Source organism: Mercenaria mercenaria, chromosome 9, assembly GCF_021730395.1.
Source record: "Mercenaria mercenaria strain notata chromosome 9, MADL_Memer_1, whole genome shotgun sequence".
Taxonomy (NCBI): Eukaryota; Metazoa; Mollusca; class Bivalvia; order Venerida; family Veneridae; genus Mercenaria; species Mercenaria mercenaria.
The window spans coordinates 77624661-77649348 of NC_069369.1; the positions used below are offsets into that span (position 1 = coordinate 77624661).

General features: G+C 35.6%; 1 protein-coding gene across 3 annotated transcripts in view; it reads right to left on the reverse strand.

Moving 5' to 3' along the window:
• The window catches only part of LOC123547549 (protein mono-ADP-ribosyltransferase PARP14-like), a 163860-nt gene that overhangs the window by 133746 nt on the left and 5426 nt on the right, over window positions 1-24688 (reverse strand). For 2 of the 3 annotated variants that reach the window (XR_008372493.1, XM_053551800.1), the window contains exons 2-7: window positions 20345-20466; window positions 19216-19921; window positions 17894-17998; window positions 10654-10896; window positions 6839-7096; window positions 1447-1737 (exon numbers count right to left, since the gene is read on the reverse strand). Coding sequence is in view for 2 of the 3 variants with exons in the window: in XM_053551800.1 (XP_053407775.1) it covers window positions 1447-1737; window positions 6839-7096; window positions 10654-10896; window positions 17894-17998; window positions 19216-19921; window positions 20345-20466 (1725 nt within the window). In the remaining variant the exon portion in view is untranslated. The remainder of the gene's footprint in view (window positions 1-1446; window positions 1738-6838; window positions 7097-10653; window positions 10897-17893; window positions 17999-19215; window positions 19922-20344; window positions 20467-24688) is intronic. The other variant, XM_053551801.1, reaches the window with a different exon arrangement.

Sequence of the window (24688 nt, forward strand, 5' to 3'; positions counted from 1 at the left end):
ACAGCCTTTGGTGCGGTTTCTAACTGAAAATTTTATGTTTTAATTTCTAAATATTACCTAGATTCTTTTTAGTATTACAATATCCAAAGTATGAATGACTGTCACTTCATACTTTTACTTTCAGGTCATGCCTCAGGACTAGAATATAAGTATGATATAAATTCTATATATGTGCTATAAAAATAAAGTCTAGAATCATTTCTGTTACAATAATTAAAATTTCATAATACAGCTCGATATTTACCCAAAATATTATATCCGGATACGATTACACTTTTCTTTTCTTTATACCTCCATAATCTCCAGTTTCAACAATATGTTTTACAAATTGTGATGATACGAAGGCAGTTTAGCAGCAATTGGCAGTATCTGACATTGAAGTTTACGGTGAAATTACCTCTGATTTAAATCATTTCATAAAACATTTGTTCGTTTCCTCAAAGCAGTCTAACATAGACGATCTACTTTCGATTTAAAAAACTACAAGAAAATACAATTTAATGTTTCGCCGATTGTTTATTTCTCGAAAAAAAAGAAATAAAATCATTTTTAACATCAGTAGTAATTAAACAAACCAGTAAGAGCTTCTTCTCCCGATAATTTATCCGCTTAATGACTGCAAATTTCAACCCATGTGGCGTTGTTATAAACAGGTCACGTGTGCTCGCCGACAAGTGCCCAGAATGTAGTTAGGGTTCATCCGCGAAGTCACGCGGAAGAATTAATGTACTGCACATATCTTATTCGGGTCATTTAAAATGAAGATGTCATAATTTAATTTCATCGATGTGGTAAACTCTTTGATAAGAGACATTCCAATGCTTTCAGAGGTACCCGACTCAATAAAATACTAGCAGTATGTTCTGGAACTATATTTTGTCTTTCGCTGGATGTTACGCAAGCTTGGTAAGCCTGCGCAATTTATGAAATGCACAGTGCAATAAATTTGTTATTTCCGCAATGATTTTAAAGATTATTTTTTGAAACGGACAGGGTAACAAATGGATAAGTTGGCTAAAAAGTTAATATGCAGTTTTTATTTGAATTTGTGAACATCATAATTGCTATTTTGTGACAAAAGGGCATAAAATTAGAATTAGTCACCATAATCATATGCGCAAATGTATTACCAAATCCCGCAGAATCGTTATGCATGTTTATGCTTAATGAGTTACAGCGGAAGAAAATACGTAGCTTTATTCGAGTATTGCACAATTACACTTCATAAATTTGACAGATTACATCGAATATTGGTCATAGCAAATGGGACTGACATAACTGAACTTCATCCGATCAATGAACTCTTTGAAATTAGAGACAATCTAATGGAACTACATCAATTTGCTGTGTTGTGAGGCCATTTAATGTGAATGAGAAATCGGGCGATAGCAAGGACTCGTCAAACGCTTTCAGCGTTTAGCCGACTCAAAAATTAATACAATATACCTTTTTGGTTTTTAAATGTGATATATATGACATCCTCATCTTCTTCATAACTTTTGATAGTTTCAATGTCGCCACCTCCGGACTGTCTTGAATTTTCAAAGTAAAATTCAACTGTATCTCTAGATGCAGACTTGTCAACACCTTTCACTTTGATTGTTTTTGGTGGTTCGGGTTCATCTTCTTCCTTCGTTTTGTCTAACTTTTTGGACAGTTTGGTAGGAACATGTAGTGCGACATTGAGTTTTTCTTTTCTTACAACATGAGCCACTCTTTCTTCGACTCTTCGTGCCACTAAATACCGAAGACAAAGAAAACCAGATTCAAAGATTGTATCATTATAATATTTCTCTATAATTATTAGAGACAACCAAATTGCCTTGATTAAGAAAACAGATGCCCCTGAGCAACATGTCGAGCCCGCCAGCTGTCTAAAATGACCTCTGACCTCCAAGTGTGACCGTAACATTTGAGATAGTAGCCAGAGGTTTGCGCAAGCCACTCCGTTACATAAAGGTGAATATTTACGCCAAAGAAAACAATTGCTCCATCAAAGTTATTGCCTGGACAAGCTCTAAAATGACCTTTGACCCCTAGATGGGACCTTGATCTTTGAGACTGGAACTAACTCCGTCTCATTCTTGCCACATATAAACAAGATTCCTCAATGCATGTCAAAAGTATGGGCCGGACAAGATCTGATATGACTTTGACCTCCAACTGTGACCTTGACCTTTGAGATAGGAACCTTGGGTTTGTGCATGACAATCTGTTTTACTAAGGTTAACATTCACGCCAAACATAAACAAGATTGCTCCATGCATGTCAAAGTTATGGTCAAGACAAACAAATCCGGACGGACGCAACGCACGTACTGACGCAAGGACGCATTAACATATACCGAACAGCCATTTGGACGACTATGTCTTCGCTTCCGTAAACGGGCTCGACAAAAACAGGATCTGATTCAGGCATTATCTGTAAAAAGAAATACACTTGAACTATTGTTTGACCTTGCAAATCTAAAACATTAAGAATTAATATTATTTTGTAACTTTGAGTAAATTAACATATTATGTCTTTTAAATATATTAATCATCAACATAATTTGATGCTTTCAAAAATATCATCGGATTTCAGTTTACAAATTATTTCTGAAAAACACAAAGACGAATTTGGGTATATCATTATTTTATGCTACAACCCTAAACCCTAATCTTTGACCAAATATTTAAAGAAACATCAGGGGTCAATCAATTCCTTAATGCACACATTCTACGAAAGTGAACTTAAACCAGAGATCACTGTGACCATTGACCTTCTGACTCCAAAATACTAGAGGTAAGCTAACCTACTGACTATATGCAATCATTTCTATAATGTTTGACAACTGACAGAGTATTCTTTAGTTATTAAGCAGAAACTGGTTTCAGTATCAAGGTCACTATGACATCCTCCTTTGACCTACTGACCTCCAAAACAATGAGTCATCTACTAATTACAGTCAATCATTCTATATTGTTTGACAAATGAAGGGTAAAGCATTCTTGGTGACCTTGACCTTTGACCTACTGACTACTATCTATTGTTTATATAAAAATATTCTATGACATTTGACTATTGTGCAAAACAACATACCCACTCTTCTTCGAAGGTGGGTATACTTATATAATAATTATACATAACATATTTATACAAAAAGATTTTATGTCAATTGTGAATCAAGTTCTACAAGTTACACTAATCACTCTCAACTCGTCATTCCTGATGGAATTCATTGCCAGGAAGGTATTAGATAAGAGAAGCCAGTTCCTCTATCATGCTGAGTGCCATGGTACCATTTGCAATGTCTTTGGTATTGCATGGCCAGGGACTGAGCCCACGATCTCCTACACTCAGAGTGAGTGTTCTACAACTAGGATATGGAAGTGGCTTTGTAAAATCTTGTTGATCTGCACAGCTCCATTGCTACATTTACTTTGCCCGAAACATATCCTATTATACTGATTGGATAGTACTTCTATTTACAGCTGATAAGAGAGTCCCATTTTGGCAGATCCTTTTACATCATTTGCATATACCATGTAGCGCCATGGTGTTACATATGGATAAGTGCTTTGCAACTTTATTGTCTCACTATAATGAAAGTTTGAACAAACATATTTTATAATCTATTCATTTACTAAGTTGTTGACTGTACAAACAGAACAGAACTACACACTTTTTTTTCTGACCTGGCTCTGACAGAAAACTGACTGAGGACTAGACCTTAATAATTGCAGTAGGTTTTTTTGGTTAGTTTTGTCAACTTACAACTCAAGAACAAATGCTTTCATCTTTTGATAATTTGAGTAGAATTTTTAAAGTAATTTTAATTTAATTGCATAAAAATATAATAATACAAGTGCATGAAGTATTGACATGCAATACTAAGTCCCCTACTAGAAGTCAAATTATTTTCTCTACTGCAGTATTACATAGTGATATGTATAAACAAGAGCTGTCCGTAACGCAGCCAATGCTCGACTTTTCGAATTGATGTCCCAGAAGCAGGAATATTTCCCTAAATTTTAAAATATCTATAGAGTTTCAATCCAGTACCTGTATTGGTGTTGGAAATATATATGAAGTAATTTGGGTGCAAAACTTTTAACCGGAAGTTTTTAGTTCAAAAAGGGGGATGAATTGGCCAAAATGCGTGTCATAGTTATGGGACTTGATGCGATTACCCAGTTTTATAACCCCAAAGTCACATATGAAGTTTCAATTTCTGCATTTGTTTTGGAGATAGAAACTTGCACGCAAAACTTTAACCAGGATTTTCTAAGTCCGGAATAATATTTGGCCTTATTACATGTCAGAATTATAGAACTTGGCCAAGTGAGGTTGGTAATTAACCTAGCAAAGAATCAAAGAATTTTCAAAGCTATATGCCTTTAAGTAATAGCTAAATGTACTTGCACTCAAAACTTTAACCAAACAGAACACCACGTGTGCAGCTTCACATGCTATACCTTTGTATATCAATACCCTTATGTTTTATGACTCTAAGTCAAATACATTTTTAGATACATATGACACAAACCTGTATCCCGGTTATGCATTGTTTTAAAAATCAAGGAATATAAATCTGGTCTGGGTGATAAAAATCCAGAACAAAGTCCCATGTGCACAACTTCACATGCTGAATAATATTCCTTTGATGTTTCATGACTCTATGTCATTGTCAAAAATAACCAATTTATTTGTTTTTAATTACAATTTGCCGCCATTTTGTATTTGCTATTTTTATTCGCATGACGTCACAATGATGTCTCTCTATCCGGTTCGCGCGTTTTGTATTTATATGTGAAATGGATTTGAAATAAAAGAGGAAAAGAAAAAAAAATAGGTCTAGAAAGAAACCTCCAGTATTGTCACTTACGAAACTTTAAAGTCTCAGTAAGTCCAGCAGGCGCAGCAAGTCTAGGTTGCGCAGTACTTTAGGAGAAGCAGCAGATCCAGGAAGTCCAACAAGTCCAGATTGCGCAGCAGGTCCAGGTAGTGCAACAAGTCAAATAAGAAGAACAGAGCCAGTAGGCGCAGCAAGTCCAGGTTGCGCAGCGAATCCAATAACAGGAGTAAGTCCAATAAGCGCAGCGAGTCCTAGTTGCGTAGCAAGTCCAAGTTGTGCAACAAGATCAGTGAGAGGAGCAATTCAAGGTTGCGCAGCAAGTCCACGTTGCATAGAAAGTCCAACGAGTGCAGCAAGTCCAAGTTGTGCAGCAAGTCCAATTAGCGCAGCAAGTCCAAGTTACACAACAAATCTTGGGAGGCAGCAAGTCCAGGTTGGGAAGTATCTCTAGTGACTAGTGAGAGCAGCAACTATTATAAGTGCAGCAAGTCGAGTTACCACAGAAGATCCAGGTACCAGTTACTACAGTAGTACTTTGCTTGGAGGATACCTAATATATTGCCACCTTTTATAGTAGACCCACAAAAACTTAACAGTAATACATTTTTTGACATATGTGCGACACAGCGTTTTTGCCTTTTTTAAAAAAAAAGCCCTAATGCACTGCTTCGCGTGCTGAAAAACAATCCTGTGAGGTTCCTTGGATCACAAACTTTTTGATACGAATGACACAAATTGGGATGGACGGACGGACAGATGGACATTCTCACATATGGGTATTTATGTGGCTACTCTTTGCTCTCTCTATTGGTCTTTTAGCCAAGTATAAGAAAAATAGCCACATAAAAGCCTAACTGAATGAATAACATCAAAGAACAAGAGTGCCAGAATGTCACAATCTACGCCCTTCATAGTAAATATACCTTAGCTTATGAATTTGCAAATGGAATTTTAATTCTGTGGTTGTGTAGTAATTATTGTACTTCTGTTTTCTGAGTCCACAAAAACATACCAGGTAGAGATACCTTAAATACACCAAAAATGTGTAAGTAACATCTATGTTGTACCACGGAAAAGTGGTTTTGGTTTTTCCCTACGGTCAATTATGAAAAAAAAACCATAAGTTATTTATAGTAATAACTAAGGGAAGTCAATCTTAAAGAAACTTCTAAGTCCACAATAAAATTCTTACCAGGTAGAGATAGGTCAAAAAAGCATCTTAAAGTTAGATGGGACATGCATGTTGTACTACAGAAAAGTGATCTTGATTTTCCCCTACGATCAGTAATAAAAAAGTTACAATATAAGCTATTTATAGCAACAACAAAGGGAAGTAATTCTTAACTATAGACCTGGTTCTTGCGTATGACATTCTGTTTCATGATGGTGAACTATTAAGCCAAATTACATCAAAATCCCTCCATGCATGAAGAAGAAATACTCAGGACAAAGTCATTCTTGTATGTGACCTTTGGCCTCTGACTGTGACCTTGCCCTTAAACCTAGGGACCTGGTTCTTATGCATGACACTTTGTTTTACAATGATGAACAATTGTGCAAAGTTACAATAAAATCCCTCCATGCATAAAGAAGATGTTCTCCGAACAAAGTCATTCTTAAATTTGACCTTTGACCTCTAAGTGTTACCTTGACCTTAGATATATAGACCTTGTTCTTGTGCAAGACAATGCTCCGGACAAAGTCTGTAGACACCGCCCGCCCGCTTGGGGCGTTCCCATAATACGTCCCGTTTTTTAAACGGCCGTGTAAAAAGTAGTTACATCTTGTTCCCATAGCCACCTAAGTATGCAAACGTGGGCTCGGACAGACAAAAAGACAAGAGAACCTCTAAGTGCCCCCACTCAGAATCAACCAGAAAAAATCAACCAGAACAGGACTAATAACAACTGACTGCTACAGTAATTTTACTCGAATCATCTTACAATTACTACAGTTCCTCTATCAGTTTTTATATCACAAAATCAGAACATAAAAACTCACCTTCTTCATTCTCAAATGTTATAAGGACCATATTATTTTCTTTATCAAATCTGCAATCAACTACTTCACCACCACCGGACCGTTTAAAACTTTCAAAGTACATTTCCAATGTCTCAAGCTGTTCCTCACACACGATACTGCATGGACCAGTCACTTCGATGGTACACCGCGGAACAGGAGGCTCTGGCTTGTATACTATCACTTCAACTTCTTGTCCCATCATCTTTATTGGACATTTGTTTAAGACAATATCGACAGCTGAAATTATTCACAAAGTATGGACCTAAAACATGTTGTCTAATAGACTATTTGCAACTGTAAACATTGTGTAAGAAAGTCATGGCAAACATAAGAAAGCCCATTATCCATAAAAGTCATGTCGAGCCAGATCCTCTACTTTTTCCAAAAGTTTGTTTGAAGAAATGCAAAAGGGAAAATAACAAGGAAAATGATTCTGTAAAGACAGATGAAAAAAATATAGTTCATGCAAACAGACCTGATCTTGCTGTACTCTTGACCTTTGACCTACTTACTTAATTTATGCCCTAAAACACTAAGGCACAAAATATAATTATTACTTGGAGGAGAATGGGTTAGGATAGTATGGATTGCTGCATTCCTCAAATCACATCATCTCCACCTTCTTGTATTGTAAGTTTAAAGTCAATATCTTTTTTTTGAAGTTGTGCTCTAGACACAAAGTACAAAGGACAAATCTGAACACAATGTGTGGCATTGACCTTTGCCGTACTGACAAAGTTCATGTACTATGTAGAGACTGTACCAGAGCTCACATACTTCAAGTTTTCAAAATATAGCGGTTTTTACAAGTGCACCGGTTAGGATTTGAAATGTTAACAATGGACTCTGTCTATGAATCATTGGAATGAATGAATGACAATCGATCTCAGTCGTAATACTGACTGACAGTACATGCTAATGACGTAGTGTGTGTTGCAGAAAGGTATTCAGTTTGTAACTGTAATTTGCTATCAATTGAAACTGGCAAAATGATTGCTTAAATTTGGACAAAGCTCACTGTCTTAGCCGTTCGCTAGCACTAAAATGGCAAATATAAAAGATTCAGTGTATGTTATGTTTCACCGGTACTACCAGTTAGTAAGTTAGTAAGTTCAGACTCTATGGAACACGTCAAAAAAAATTAGGCAGTTTTGATTGATTAAAATGTTGGCAAAATTGGATTATATTTTTTCTTTAAACAAAACCTGCTGTTAGGTAACAAAGCGAATACGCCGATAATCTAGATAACACCGAACATATTACTGTCACAAAATTATTCCAGTTCACGAAATGAGTTCGGGAAAAGAATAGGGGTAGAGGTGCACTTAAACTGCCTAGATAGGGAAGTGGTATAATATCTGCCGTAGGTGCGAGAGGTCCCGGGTTGTCAGAGCTTAAATATTTGCATTCTGCTGCACTATGTTTTTGCTGTTATCACACTGTTCCAGTTGTTTTATATTTTTAGCAAACAGTATAATGGATCATTATTTAGCAATCTGGATCACAGCTGAATGTTAAATCAAATGCACCCAAACAGAAAATATTCAATATATTATGTCTCTTTACTGTAAATGTTATAATATTTATTTTGTTTGTAATGTTCGTTGCCAAAGTCATGTGAATGATGGTGTGCAATAAAATTATTTTTTGTTGTTGATGATGTTTCTGCTTTCCAATATTGAAGAAGAGTTACATATATTTCCTTGATAACAAAATTTTCTTTTATATGAAAATATTATATGCTCATATCTCTACGCTTCTGGTTAAGATATTGTCAATATATCTATTTTTGAGAAATATATGGACATTTGTTTTCATTTTAAAGCTTTTTAACTTCATACCTAAGATTTGAAAAAAATAAGTACTAACTCTATACTATGTATATCATCTTGTTGCGTTCTTTCTACATGTATATGCCATATTTGAAAGTCATTTCCTTAAATGGCTATCATGTTAGACTCTGGGCACAAAATATGAGACAGATTTTATCTTGCTGTGTCCTTTACCTTTGACCTACAGACCTGGTTCAAGAACACTGTCACACTGTCATCTACCCATATGCCAAGATTGAAGTCAATGCTTTTAACAGCTACTGACACGAAATACGAGGGTCAAATTTGACCTTTGAGATCCATTCGTGACCTTGAACTTTGACCTACCGACCTGGTTCATGTTCTCTACACATTGTCTTATCGCCATCTGCTTATATGCCAAGTTTAAATTCAATACCTTGACAAAAAAAAACACGGACGGACAAACGCATGCAGCGCAATCACAGAATATTTCTGTTTTCCTAAAACAGGCATAATAAAATCTCCCATGCTGTATGAAGCAGATATGAATTTAAGTTAATTAATATTGGCCTTAAAGTACTTCCTTGCCCTTTGACCTAGTGCCCTGGGTTGTTTCTCACCTTGACAAGATTGACAACTGATGCAAGTTTTATGAAAATCTTTCAAGCAGTTAACTATCCGACAATATGTTTGTTTGTTTGATTGATTGATTTGGGTTTAACGCAATTTTTCAACAGTATTTCAGTCATATAACGGCGGGCAGTTAACCTAACCAGTGTTCCTGGATTCTGTACCAGTATGAACCTGTTCTCCGCAAGTAACTTCACCACATGAATAAAAGGTGGAGCACTAACGAATTCAGACACAATGTAATTATTCAATTGTCACGCAAAACATACGCCCCGCCCGAGGATCGAACTCGTGACCCCGATATCCGTAGACCAACGCTCTACCTACGGAGCTAAGCAGGCGGGCTCGACAAAATGTACTGGTCATAAAGTTAAGCTTTTAGACTTCTGTCCTCCAAATATGACCTTGACCTTGGACCTTATGACTTTAATTGTGTACTCTGCATTTTGTCTTGGTGAGGTAAACAACTGATGTCAGTATTGTAGATATCTTTCAACTAGTTTAGACAATACAGAACACAATTTCAACCTATTTGACAGAGGACATTCTAGTGTGATCTCGACTCCAGACCTAGGAACCTTGGTTGTGCAATATGCAAGTCATCTTGGTGAGGTAAGCAACTGATATTTGTTTAAATCTTTCAAGTGGTTTAGACAATATGGAACAGACAAAAAGTTAACCAAATGATCTTTTACCTCCACCACCGCTATGACCTTCACCCGAGTGACCTGTGTCGTGCGCTCTGTATGCCATCTTGATAAAGTAAACAATCAATACAAGTTTCATAAAAAATCCTACTAGTAATTAAAAAGATACGGAGCAGACACAAGAGTAAGACTGATAAATAATGTTCAACAAGTGTGCAAAATTTCGAAGCTAAACTAAGCTAAGCGAGGCGACATTCTGTTTCGAGGGTTGACAATATCAATGTCACACACGCTGCCATGTGATATTTATTTTATAATACCGAACAAAACTAAGTACATAAAAGATTTAAAATGTTTCTAATTCATTTAATTCAAGAGTTTCATCTTTTTAACATCCACAAGAAGGTAAACCGAAATATCAAAATGAATAGTGAGGTCACTACTATGTGTTTACTATGTGTGTACATGGAGGCAATAATTAAATGAAGGTGAAGGAATTATTTGCCTTTTGTATGACATTCAAAATATCAGCGCGGTCATATTACCCGGCAGTCACTTTTGCTTGGTCCCGTGTAAAAAAGGTTGAAAATGTTTATAATAGTCAAAATTTTCTTTTCCTCTGATATTGGGATTTTATCACTGTAGAAAAAAGTGAGGTATTCTAATCTTAACATAAGATAATGTGAAGACAGAAGAAAAAGTACAACTAGAAAACTAAAATTACCTTCTGGGTTTTCAAACTCCACAATAGCTGTACCATTCTCTTCATTAATGTCAACATGGAACACGGGACCACCACCACCCTTTCTTGTGTTCTCAAAATACATTTCCAAATATTCTTCATGAACAGTCGAAGGCAGGTTGCTGACCACTATTTTTGTTTGGTTCTCATCGGTAACTAGCATCTCTGGTTCCTCTTTTTTATCTTCTGGTTCCTCATTTATAGTTCCATGCTGTAGCCCATGTTCTGTACAGTAAAAACAATCTGATAGGTTGGAAGACAAACTGTTAAGAATCATCAAGATAAACATTCTAACAAAGTTCCATGAATATATGATCATGAATTTGACCTCAAGAGTTTTAACAAGCTTTTTCTTTGATTTGACCGGGCGACCGAGTTTTTGACACCATATGATCCAGTTTTGAATTGGCATAGAAATCATCTAGATAAACATTCAGACCAAGTTCAATGAAGAGAGAGTCATAAATGAGGCCTATCGGGTGTTAACAAGCTTTTCCTTTGATTTAACCTTGTGACCTAGCTTTGACCCTAGATGACCACCATTTCAAACTTGGCTTAGAGATCATTTAAATAAACATTCTGTGCAAGTTTGTATCAAATCAAACCATACATAACACATCTATATGGCTGAAATGGCAAAAATAGAAAATTTTGCCCATTTCAGGTGCAGTTACTCTAAGAACCATGGTGGAATTTAGCCAGTTTTCAAAAGGAACTGAGATCTTATTTGAATAAAGCTGTGTACACATGTGGTTAAATCGAATACAAAATGTCACTTCTATCGTGTTCACAAGGTAACAATTAACAAATTTTTGGCTCTTTCAGGGGACAATCAAGAGGCCGTTACTCCCGATGCTATGACTGGGTCTTACAGATTCATTGTTGAATCCAAGACCTATTTTTGTTAAAGATATTTTGCAAGTTTGTTTTAAATCAACCCATAAATGAAGTACCTATATGGCTACAAAAGCCAAAATAACAAATTTTGGCTGTTTAAGGGGCCATAACTCTAGAACCCGTGATGGGATTTGGCCAGTTTTCGACAGAAACCGAGATATTATGCCAGTTGTGTTCAAATTTGATTGAAATTGATTGCAAAATGTGGTCTCTGTCGTGTTCACAGAAATTGCGGACGGGCGACGACAGACGAATGAAGAAGGTCGATCACAAAAGCTCATGTTGTCACTACAGGTTAGTTAAAAAGGTTATCGTTTTCATTTTATGACAGCAAAACTTCCTATATGCAAAAGGGATATGTTTGAATGAAATGTCTGTTTTCAAAATCAGCAGTTACCGCATGACTTTGCCACTTTGAAATACCAGGGTGTCTTCCAAATGTCTTGATGGAAAGCCCTGGCTAATCTCACATGAATAAATTCTACAACTTTAGCTAAGTTTTAAACCTCTGTGGGTGTCTTCGGGTGGAAATTTCTTGACAGGAGAACATGAACATGATCCGAGGGCATTGTTCGCGGATTAAAATTTTACACCACCTTTCACAGTCTAAAGTCCATATATAAATTACTCATATGTATCTTGTAATACTAATGTATTTAACTCTGTTATGTTACTACATTCTCAATTAGTTATCATCTCAAAACCGTTTAACTGTTCCGGGTCATTGTGACCTTTACGTTTGACCTACTGACCTCAAAGTCGAACTTGGCCTGTTTTTATTATATTACAAATTTATACTAAAATTCATGATCCTACGCCTAAACATTCTCCAGTTATAATATGGAAACAGTTAAACTGTTTGAGTCATTGTGACCTTGACCTTTGACCTATTGACCTCAAAGTCGAACATGACCTCTATTATGTTACACCTATATACCAAAATTTATTATTCTAAGCCCAAGCGCTCACAAGTTATTATCCGGAAACGTTTTACCTGTTATGGGTGACTGTGACGTTGACCTTTGATCTACTGACCTTAAAATTAAAATTTACCTGTATAATATTATCTTACATATGTGTACCAAAATTATTTAAATCAGTCAAGTCTTGATGCGTTATTGTCCGAAAACCATATAAAACCAGCAGACCGACCGACAGACCGACACAGTCTCACTCCTATATACCCCCGCCCCCAAAACATTGTTTGTGATGGTATAAAAAAAAAAGAAATTATTTTAAGTGAACAAAAAGGGAACTGCAAAACAAGAGGGCCATGATGACCCTATATCGCTCACTTTTGTAGAGTTGCTTGCTTGAGCACATTTCTTAGCTTAACCTTTAAAAAAATCGGAGAGTGGGTCAAGGTAAAGATTATGCAAGATTACTTTTGAAATCTGTAAAACAAACAGGTGGTCAAAATCCTTTTACTGTAACTTGAAAACAAGAAACTTGGTCAGCAGGTCACTTTGATGTTTACTGGAAGTCAGTTTACAGATAGGTAAGTTAAACTGTACATGTCATCCAATTTTCAAAGTTGTATCTTAAACAAGAGGGCCATGAAGGCCCTGTATCGCCCACCTGACCTATTGACCTAAAGAGCATCAAGAGAGTTTCATTAAGATATGGTCATAAATGTGGCCGTTGAAGTGTTAACTAACTTTTCCTTTGATTTGACCTGGTGACATATGTTTTTGAAACCAAATGACTCACCTAAAGATCATCAAGATTAACAGTCTGACTTAGTTTCATGAAGATACAGTCATACATGTGGCCTCTAGAGTGTTAACAAGCCTTTCATTTGATTTGACCCGGTGGCCTAGTTTTTGAACCCACATGACCCAGAGTTGAAACTGACCTAAAGATCAAGATTAAAATTCTGACTAAGTTACATGGAGATACGGTCATAAATGTGACCTCTAGCATGTTAACAAGCTTTTCATTTGATTTGAACCGGTGACCTAGTGTTTGACCCTACCTGACCCAGATTTAAACCTGACCTATAAATCATCAAGATTAACATTCTGACAAAGTTTCATTAAGATATGGTCATAAATATGGCCTCTTAAATAGCTTTTCCTTTGATATGACCTGGTGACCTAGTTTTAAACCCTACATGACCCAGATTCAAACTGGACTTTAAAATTATCCTGATTAACATTTTGACTAAGTTTCATAAAGATACAGTCATAAATTTGGCCACTACAGTGTTAGTATGTTTTTCCTTTGATTTGACCTGGTGACCTAGTTTTTGACCTCAGATTATCCAATATCAAACACGACCAAGATTTTATTTAAGAGTTATATTCTGACCAAGTTTCATTAAGACTGGGTTAAAATTGTGACCTCTAGAGTGTTAAAAAGCTTTTCTTTTGATTTGACCTTGTGACCTAGTTTTTCACCTTAGATGACCTAATATCAAACTAATATCAAAAAGAGTTATGACCCTTGTGCCAAATGACGTGAGTAGGATAGCTTTCCATATACTTCGTATAGCCGAGCTAAAAGAGGTCATTAACAGGGTTCATACAGACGAACTAAAATTCGGGACTTTCAAGAACTTTTTATCGAGTTTCCCCTTCACTTTTAAGACTATCTTTCAACTGCTGTCAGCGCTTTTCATTAAGTTTATCAATACCTGTTTGTGTTGAATACCCCCAGAAACAGCTTATTGTCAGAGAAACAGGGGTATTAAAAATATGATACATTTTATTTGTATATTGTACAGGGAGACAATGTACAAAGATGCAAAAATGTTGTGCAAAACTGTATAAAATCTGCACAATTCATTGGTGTAGCTCAAAAAGAAGACAGTAGGTCATTCGGTCAAAATCATGGTCAGTGAAAGTCACTTTCGCGATGTCAAAACTGTACAAGTGGTCCAAAGTTTATAGCAATATCTTAAAAAAGAGAGTAGGTCAGTAGGTCAAGGTCTTGCCAAGGGACTATGTAATCTCTTAAGGGTCATCAATTTGTTACATTTAACAGCATATAAAATATGTTAGAAAATTATTGAAAATTTCTTCCAATGTAACTCTGTTCATATCTTTAACAAATAAAGGGCAATAAAATCATTCAGAGGGAACGTGCTTCGCACATCCACAACTACAATTCCAACAGATGATAACAATAGCAAGGTCTGATATAGGTCTGGCATACAATGACTGAGAAATAGCGATGACAAATGTTTTCCATATCTGTATGAAGAAAAAAAATAATTAAGGGCCGTAACTATGTGAAAAATAATTCAAAATGAATGTGCTTTGCACGTGCACAACTTGACTTGGTACCAATAATAATTACAAGGTTTGATAAAAGTCTGAGATATAGGGATAGAGAAATAGCGCGGACAAATTGTTTCCATAATCATATTAAGAAAAACATAATAAAGAGCCTAAGTGAAATATCATCCAAATGGAACCCGCTTCGCACATGCGCAACAGTTTAGGCCTGGTACTGATAATGAATACAAGATTTGATGGAAATCTGGCAAATAGTTGCTGCGAAATAGTGTCCATATTAACAAAATTATAAAGAAACAAGAGGGCCGTGATGGCCCTATATCGCTCACCAGAGTTGATTTGGCCTACTGACCTAGTTTTTGACCCCACATAACCCATTTTCGAATTTAACCTAGAGATCATAAAGACAATCATTCAGACAAGGTTTTATAAAGATTGTTTCACAACTGTTGCCTTGTGTTCACAAACTTTTCCATTGACTTGACCATGTGACCTAGATTTTGACACCAGGTTAAAAATTGACCTAGAGATCATCAAGAAAACATTCTGACCAAGATCATAAAAACTTAGTCACAACTGTGGTCTATAGAATGTCCACAAGCTTTTTCTTTGATCTGGCCTACTGACCTAGTTTTTGACCCCACATGACCCAATTTCAAAACTAACCATGAAATCATCAAGGCAAACATTCTGACAAAGTTTCATAAATATTGGATCACAACTGTGACCTCTAGAGTATTCACAATCTTTTCCTTTGATCTGGCCTACTGACCTAGTTTTTTTATATCCCATATGACCTTGATTCGAACTTGACCTATAGATTATCAAGACAAACATTCTGACCAAACTTAATAAAGATTGGAACACAACTGTGACCTCTCTAGTGTTCACAAGCTTTTCCTTTGATTTGACACTGTGACCTACTTTTTGACCCCACATGACCCATTTCATACTTGACCTATAGACTATCAAGACAAACATTCTGACTTATTCTCATGAGTTTCAAACATAAATTGTGGTCTCTAGAGTGTTCACAAGATTTTCCTTTTATTAGGCCTAGTGGCCTAGTTTTTGATCCCACATGACCCAGTTTCAAACTTGACCTAGAAATCATTAAGACCCACCAAGTTTCATAAAGATTGAAATACAGCTGTGGCCTCTAAAGTGTTCACAAGCTTTTCCTTTGATATGACCGGGTGACCAAGTTTTTAACACCAAATGACCCAGATTCAAACTTGACCTAGAAATCATTTAATTAAACATTCTGACCAAGTTTCATAAATATTGGGCCACAGCTGTGGCCTCTAGAGAGTTCACAAGCTTTTACTGTGATATGGCCTTCTGACCAAGTTTTTGATCCAACATAAATCAGTTTCAAACTTGACCTAGAAATCATCAAGACTAACATTCTGACTAATTTTCATAAAGATTGGATTACAAATGTGGCCTCCAAGGTGTTCACAAGATTTTCCTATGATCTGGCCTACTGACCTAGTTTTTTATCCCACATGACCAAGTTTCGAACTTGACCTAGAGATCATCAAGACTAATATTCAAACCAAGTTTCATAATGACTTGTTCACAAATGTGGCCTCTAGAGTGTTCACAAGGCAAATGTTGACAGACGGCGCACGACGGTCGACTGACGGCGGACGCCGGACAATAACCGGTCACAACAGCTCACCTTGAGCACTTTGTGCTCTGGTGAGCTAAAAACTCGTGACGTGAAAAATCATCCGAATGGAACCCGCTTCGCACATTATAATTATGAGACTAAACCTCGTACTGATAATCATTACAAGGTTTGATGGAAGAATGGCAAATAATTGCTGTGCAATAGTTCGGAACAAATTTTTCCCATACATAAATATAAAGAAAACATAATAAAGGGCCATAACTTCGAGAAAAATCATCCGAATTGAACCTGTTTTGCACATGCACAACTAGGTTTGATAAATAATTTCAAGATTCGCATGAAATATTGCAAGTAACTGCTGAGAAATAGCACGGACAAATTCCGTCTACAGACGGACGGACTGACGTACGGACCGGAATCCAGTTAGCCCCTAGATATCTGGGGGTATAATAAAACTGTAAAATAGTAAAAGATTCTAAATCTGAATTATTGTTGGACAACGAAACCTCTCCAACATGTCTTTCACCTTGTCTGTGTTATTTTACTCCAGTCTTGCCCAGGTTTCCGATGTTGATCTGGTTTTCCCACAGTTTACACTCTAAAAATGCGTATTAGCAACGATGTTACTTTGAACACGGTCCAGATAATATAGTAAGTCATGATCCATTTAGAGCCATCAGGTTTTCGACTAGTTCTGTCTTTTCATTTTCATTGTGTTTTCAGGCATTAAATAAATATTACAAATTTCACTGAATTAAAGGTTTATTAAAGCAATTTCTAGGAGTTTAACCTTTAAAGGCTTTTTAGAATAAGGAATAAAATCAAGTATTTCCCATGACGTTTAGCCATTTTATAGGACTTCTTAAGAAAAGGGTGGTCAAATGTCTGGACTTTGTAAGACTGCGTGAATGCTTGTCAAGTGCCTACAACAATCTGAGAGTCCTTACAAGGATACTATATTGACCAAATTCAATGAAGGTCCACAGGAAAAGGCATAAAAAGACATTTTTATGTTTAGTTAAGGTGTCCCCTATTTAAAACAAAATAAAGAGAGAACCAGTTACACTTATGCTTTGTAACTTGATAAAGATCCATCAAGTTTTGCATGGGCAGAAATTGTTTAAAGATTTCTCTATTAAGCTCTAACTGCCCCTAAAAAGGACCAAGAGCATCCATCTAACAAACTAAGTTTCATGAAGATCCACGAAGAAGTTCATTTGAAGAATTCAACAAGACCTTTAACTTATACTAATAGGTCACCTTTAACTGAGGACACCCTGTACCTTCAATTCAGATGAGCTGAAAATTTAGGAGTTCTGATTGCAGACTTTTACAGCAAATATCGTAAAAATGGTAAAGCAATTTCGATGAAGTCAATATTAGAATCAGACTTCAGATCAGGTGAGCTATATCTTTTCATAATATCTAAATACATGTATAAAGGAGTAACCTTGGCCTCCTATTGTTTCTGCTTGGTTTTCTCTCCCTAATTTTGCCTGCAAGTTTTGCATTTCTTCATCCTGATCTGCAATGATTTGACTCTGCCTGGCTAAACCTGATACAAGAATAATTTTGTCAATAAATGAATGGGCAATGCTCCATTAAAAATGTTATTTTTATTTGACTTCAAAACAAGGACGTATCCTTGATAATGTACTGATACTGCATGAAATTTAACTTTGAATGTAGTTCTTTATACACAGTTAGTTTATATAATAGTAAAATTAAATGCATGTACATTGTATGAGTGTTTCCAACATCTGAAGTAAAGATTTTAAGATAATATTTTAGTGTATATTGGGCAATGGATATGTTTAAAAGAAAAGACTTCAAAATAAGACAGCCAATGTTTGTCTATTCTAGTTGTTGTCCCAGAATCAGGAATATTACCCTTAATGTAAAAATATATACAGAGTTTCAATCCAGTATCTGCGTTAGTTTTTGAGATATAAATTTACATGCAAAACTTTAACCAGAAGATTGTAAGTTCAAAAGGAAGGCATAATTTTGCAAAGTACAAGTCAGAGTTTTGGGACTTGATACTATGGCCTAGCTTTATAAATCCGAAAACTCATGTGAAGTTTCAGGTCAATATTTGTATTAGTTTTTGAGTAATTTGCATGCAAAACCTTAACCAAGAAGTCCAAAAGGGGGCATAATTTGGCAAAAATAAAAGTAAAAGTTATTGGACTTGATGCTGTCACCTAGTTTTATAACCCTGAGGACACATGTGAAGTTTCAAATTAGTAGCTGCATTAGTGTTTGAGATAGTAACTTGCATGGAAAACTTTAACCAGGATTTTCTAGGTCCAAAAGAGAAATAATTTGGACAAAACACACGTCAGAGTTGTGAAATTTGACCAAGTGATGTTAGTAATTGACCTAGAAAAAGAACAAAATAAGTTTTAAAGCTATACACCTTTAGATGCCAGCTATATGTACTTGCATGCTGTATTCAGCACAGGTCTGACTTATCAAGAAATTTGCAACAGAATGGGAATGTGTGAATTTTGCTATTTATTCTTTATACAACTAGACCTAGTTTTGGCAAATTTAAGCCACATTTTGTTATAAATTTCTTGTATAATCAGACATCAGCCAGAGCGGTATGTGTGAGTTTGGCTAAAATCATAAATGAACATACAAGAAGATTCCAAATATGGTTACACATTACCTCAACACCTATGTCGCAACTTAACCATCTTCCTACATCGACAAATTAAGTGCCAATACTTAGAAATCAAGTATTAAATAAAATATAAATTTATTTACCATAATCAGGTCTGTCTATTGATGACTTGACTTCAAAAGACTGGCCTTGACCTCTGAACTTTTCATCATTGTAAGGTGGAGGTGGTCCTGAAGGCAGCTGAGGTGGAAGTCTCCAAGGTTCACTTCCCTCTTGAGCCTGCTGTGGTGGCATGCCAGGAAATCCTGGTCCAGGAAACGGGATCATCTGACGACTTTGAGGATCATAAACCATAAATGGCATAGGCATTCGAGGTCTAAATTGCATATTTTGTTCTCTTGGGGCATTATGTTTGTCAGGCTGAGAAGTTTGGGGCATTGCAAACATAGAAAACCCTGGTTGAAACTGTCCTTGACCACCAGGGTCACACTGAAACATTTGCTGTGGACCATGTTGCGGGCCCAAGCCTAGAGGATCATCTTGCTGGTGTTCATGCCCTTGCATGGAAGGCTGAGCCTGTGCATTTGCAAACTTATGCATTTGTTGACGTATATCGTCTTGGTTCATTTTTAGATCATAAGCTCCTTGTATGTGATCTGCATCTCCCTGAGGATGTATTGGTATGTTGTGATAAAATCCTGACATAGCACCATAGGGTCCTTGAGGCCATGCATGTGGTGGTGTTTGTTGTTTTGGTCTCCTGGGTGGTAGCTCTGGTCCTACATGTGACTCTGGTTCACGTGTTGAATCAGTAGAGGACTGAGGCTGACTGTTATCAGGCTCTAGTATCTAACAAGAAATGAAAGTTTTTTTCTATAGTATTACCTCTACTACTTTTGTTTGTTTGTTTTGGGTTTAACGCCGTTTTTCAACAGTATTTCAGTCATGTAACGGCGGGCAGTTAACATAACCAGTGTTCCAGGATTCTGTACCAGAACAAACCTGTTCTCCGCAAGTAACTACCAACTTCCCCACATGAATTATCAGAAGTGGAGGGCGAAAGATTTCAGACACAATGTCGTTTATCAAATCGTCACGGAGAACATACGCCTAGCACGAGGATCGAACTCGCGATCCGTAGACCAACGCTCTCCCTACTGAGCTAAGCGGGTGGGCTGGATTACCACTTTAACCAATGTATGTATTAACATAAATAAAGAAAAGAAACAATGTTTTCATACCGACAAATTCAACAAAGTTAACAGTACAAACCTCAAAATCATCCCATCTGTCTGGAAATTCACAAGATACTGCTTTCTGATATTTCACTGTGAAATGGTTGTCTTCTATTTGTATATCTTCCTCTTTCACCTCTTTACACATATGATCTACATCTGTTTCAAACGAAATGAAAGAAAAAAATATCATTGAACGTAACAATGCCAATTAGTTATATTCATAGCTAAAACAATGACTTTGTCCCATGCTGACATGAAACAAGTTTATCAAAATGTAGAGGAACATATTTTAGGCACATTTTCATGTTTAAAGATTCTTTAAAATGAAACTAAACTTATATAGAAATTTTGTGAAACGGTTATTAATAATCCACCCTAAACACATCACACTACTGGAATATTGTTTCTAGAAGTTTCCTTTTTCAAAACATAAAAATGTATAGTCACTGAAAAAATGGGAACCAGTGACTGGCATAATGAAAATATATTTAGGGCTGTTAAGCTAAATCTGTTTTTGATGACCAGCAAATTATACTTCCTGCAATGTACTAGATTCCAAAATTATATAAACAACCATAAATAGCTCGTTGCATCGCTAATTCAAGTTCTTGTACCACCACAAATAGTTCCAAGTTATTAAAACCATGCTTTACTGCTGTAAAAGCCCTTTTGAAAAGATATTGTGACAAAGTGCTAGTATACGAATACTCTGGTAAACACTTATTTTGGTCGGTAAAAAATTCTAGCGAAATCCTGGATAAAATTAGAATCAATAATTACAAGGTGTCTTCTGTCAGTACATACGAATTTTTTGCATTGTATACGACTTTACCACATAACTTAATAGATGAAAAACTAACTGCCTTAATTCAAAAGACTTTTGCCAGGGAAAATGCTACTTTTCTCGCTTGTGATTTCGATAAAGCGTTTTTTACTAGTTGCATTGTAAAGAATTATACTATGTGGACCTGTGACGAGGTTTGTAAAGCCCTTTCCTTTTTATTGAACAATAATTACGTCAGGTTTTGGAATGCAGTTTTCAGACAAGTAATTGGTATTCACATAGGAACAAATTGTGCACCAATAGTTGCAGCTTTTTTATATCGTTATGAAAGAGCATTTATGTTGGGCCTTTCACCAGACACACAGACAGACATTATTACTGCATTTAACAGTACATCACGCTGTTTTGATGATAAACAATATTATTAATCCGTTTTTGCTCAGTTGGTGGATACTATTTATTCAGTTGAATGAAACTAACAACTCGGATACTGATGCTTCGTTTTTAGATTTACATCTCTCTATTTACGACAATTTTATACATACCAGACTTTATGACAAAAGGGATGATTTTAATTCTAGTATTGTAAATTTCCCCCATTTGGATGGGATGTAACCCAGGCTATATCTTATGGGTGTATATTTCTCAGTTAATTCGGTTTGCGAGAGCGTGCGGTCATGTTGAGGATTTCAATGAACGTAACCAATATTTTACAAATAAGCCTCTTTAACAGGGCTACCGTTATTATTATGTAAATACTTTGCTAATTTTTACTATCTTAATTCAGATTTGGTATTGAAATGCAATAGCAGTTTAAAGACACTTAGGCGAGAAGATATATCAAAGCCAGTTTTTTGTGGGGATATGGTTTACAAGCTTTGTAAGATTTCGGGTCATGGCAATTTTCCAATTGTATAGTTAAGTCATTAAATGTTTTATTATAGATGTTATGACCCAACTGTTTTGAGACACACCGCATGTTGGGTGTTCAGCCCTTTTACAGTTGGACGCTACGCTTTCCTCTTTGATAGTGTCTGACGGAACAGGTGGATGACTATGATAAGTAGTTCTTAAATCCCACCATGACTGAGCTATAAGGGTGTTTCCCTTGCTACTCTGTCTTCTGCAGAGTCATTGAGTACATGCTTTTTTAATATATATTTGTGTTTTAAATTACATGCCTTCTGTTGCCTTTGAACTCCCCAGTGGTGGTTTTAAAACTGACCGTTCCGAAGCGTTGCTCCACTGTGTTCCTCTCTGTGTGTGCGTGTGCGTGTGCGCGTGCGCGTGCGTGTGTCTGTGCGTGTGTGCGTGCGTGTGTGCGTGCGTGTGTGTGTGTGTTGACCGTGTGCGCGTTTGGGTAGGCTGCGTTTTTAGAACGTGGCTGTCCCTTTTGGATATTCTTCCTAGCTCTTATATAAAAGACAAAAGAAGCCATATTAAGTGAAAAAAACTCATATTAACTTAATGATATATGTTCAACTTATGATATATATAACGTAAATTTAGACACACCATCTCGTAATATCTTTAGCTTTGACACTTTTACGATATAATGACACTCTGTAGTATAAAATTGTCCAGTCAAGAAGACTAATCAAGTGAATTCCTTATCATTAGAAATTCAATAAATCCTAATTTAAACTTGCTGTAAAATAGCAAGTAAGTCGATGAATTACTATCCCTTGCAACTGTATGTCTAGTCTCAAACTCTCAAACAGTTAAATGTCACTGCTGATATTATAATATTGAAAATAGTTATAATAATATTTAATACACCAAGAATTGTAGGTTAAAAGCTGTCTTTATTTTATTTATTTTGACGGCTATAACAGTCATATAAACGGGATAAGTAGGAAGACATCAGGCTGAGCTACGATATATTACAAGTATTGCAAGTATATAAAAGATAATAGGTAAGGGTAAATTTTCTCGGAAGCACAGAGCATCAAAAACACAGTCCCAGAGCAACAAAAATAAGCTTTAATGGAAAAATATTTCTGACGGGTTGCTTCAAACATCCCACAAGAATGTATCAATTTATGCTAAATATAGATGGATGGGGGGAAGGAAATGGTACCGGATAACTCGATTTGGAACTGCATGGAAATATATTGCAGTTTGTAATCTTTAATTTAACAGAAACAAATCTGGCGTAAACATTCCACTTAATACAAACATGAACAAATAATATCTACTAATTTAATAAAAGCACTATAAAATATTATAACAAAATTATCATTATGGGAAAAAACAGCACTGATATGATTATCTGAACAACCTTTACAAGAGAATATATCACTTTACCTTTTAGTTTTATAATTATTAGGTTGCATGTTAAAGTGCAGAGGTGCATGCCTATTTCGTAGCTTAAAGTGTTAAAGTTTGCATCAATGTTATTATTATAGTCGTGATTGTTCTGAAACACAAGTATTTAACACCTTGTCAAGTTTATAAAAAGCGATACTTTCTTACTTATTTTATTTGTACTCAGTCTTATTGTTTTTTGTCGTTACAAGTGGATTCTCATACATAAAACAATTGTTTAGCATTTTATCTACATGCTATTCTTTTCACAAATCGTCGAAAAGACAATATCCTTTTAAAAACACGATCATTTCCCCAATCAGCCCTATCAATATTAAGTTGTAAAATCACTATTAACACCTTTCAATCAGTCTAAGTATCGACTTTAAAAGTGGTTAATAATAATGAATACTTTTTCAAATGCCCCTTTTATAATTAAATAAGTGTTAAAGCAGCATGGTATAGTGATTGACAGGTATTTTTTGCATTTGGCACAAATATTATCATTAAAGGAAGAAAAGAACAGCCAGACTCGTGTCAATATACATCTATTAAAATGGATATAATAACTTAGTTTAATAAAGCTACAAATAATTCAGTATAACATAATCATAACAAAAGTATAAAGTACCCAGGGAATAACAAGTTTATTACTGTGAAAGCAGTCTTTACTTGCTTCATTTTATTCTTTTCTGTCGCTTATTCATTAATTGATAAGCAATTAATATGGCTATTTTGTAACTCCTCTTTTATTCTTATTGTCAATATGTAACACTGTATTTACCGCATCAGCTATTTTTTAAAGATTTACAACCTACATGCTGATCTTTGGTCTGCACTGGTCGCAAAGGTAGAATCACTTGCTGCCAGCTAAACTAAGTTCAAATGTCAGAAGACCTTTATACTTAAAACAATATTCATAGAAACTAGATGTTGATCAATTACATTGTTGACAAGGCAAAATCGTTTAAACAACATGTTACAAATAAAACTACATAACAAAAGGAAAACAGTAAACTGCTGTTGAATCATTTAATTGTGAAAATTTTATTTCTTTTGTTGCAAGAGATAGGAAGCCTTGCAACTTAATTTATCTTAATCTTATGCATTATCCCGCCTTACCCTGTATAATACTCAAATTGTTTTAAAGATTGAATTATATTTATATTATTAGCGATCCCAATATCATTAATTAAAAAAAAAGTTATTAAACAAGAGATCACAGAGTGATCTTGGCGCCCACCAATGTGCCATTTTTGAGTGTTCCAAATTTCAAGACTTACTGAC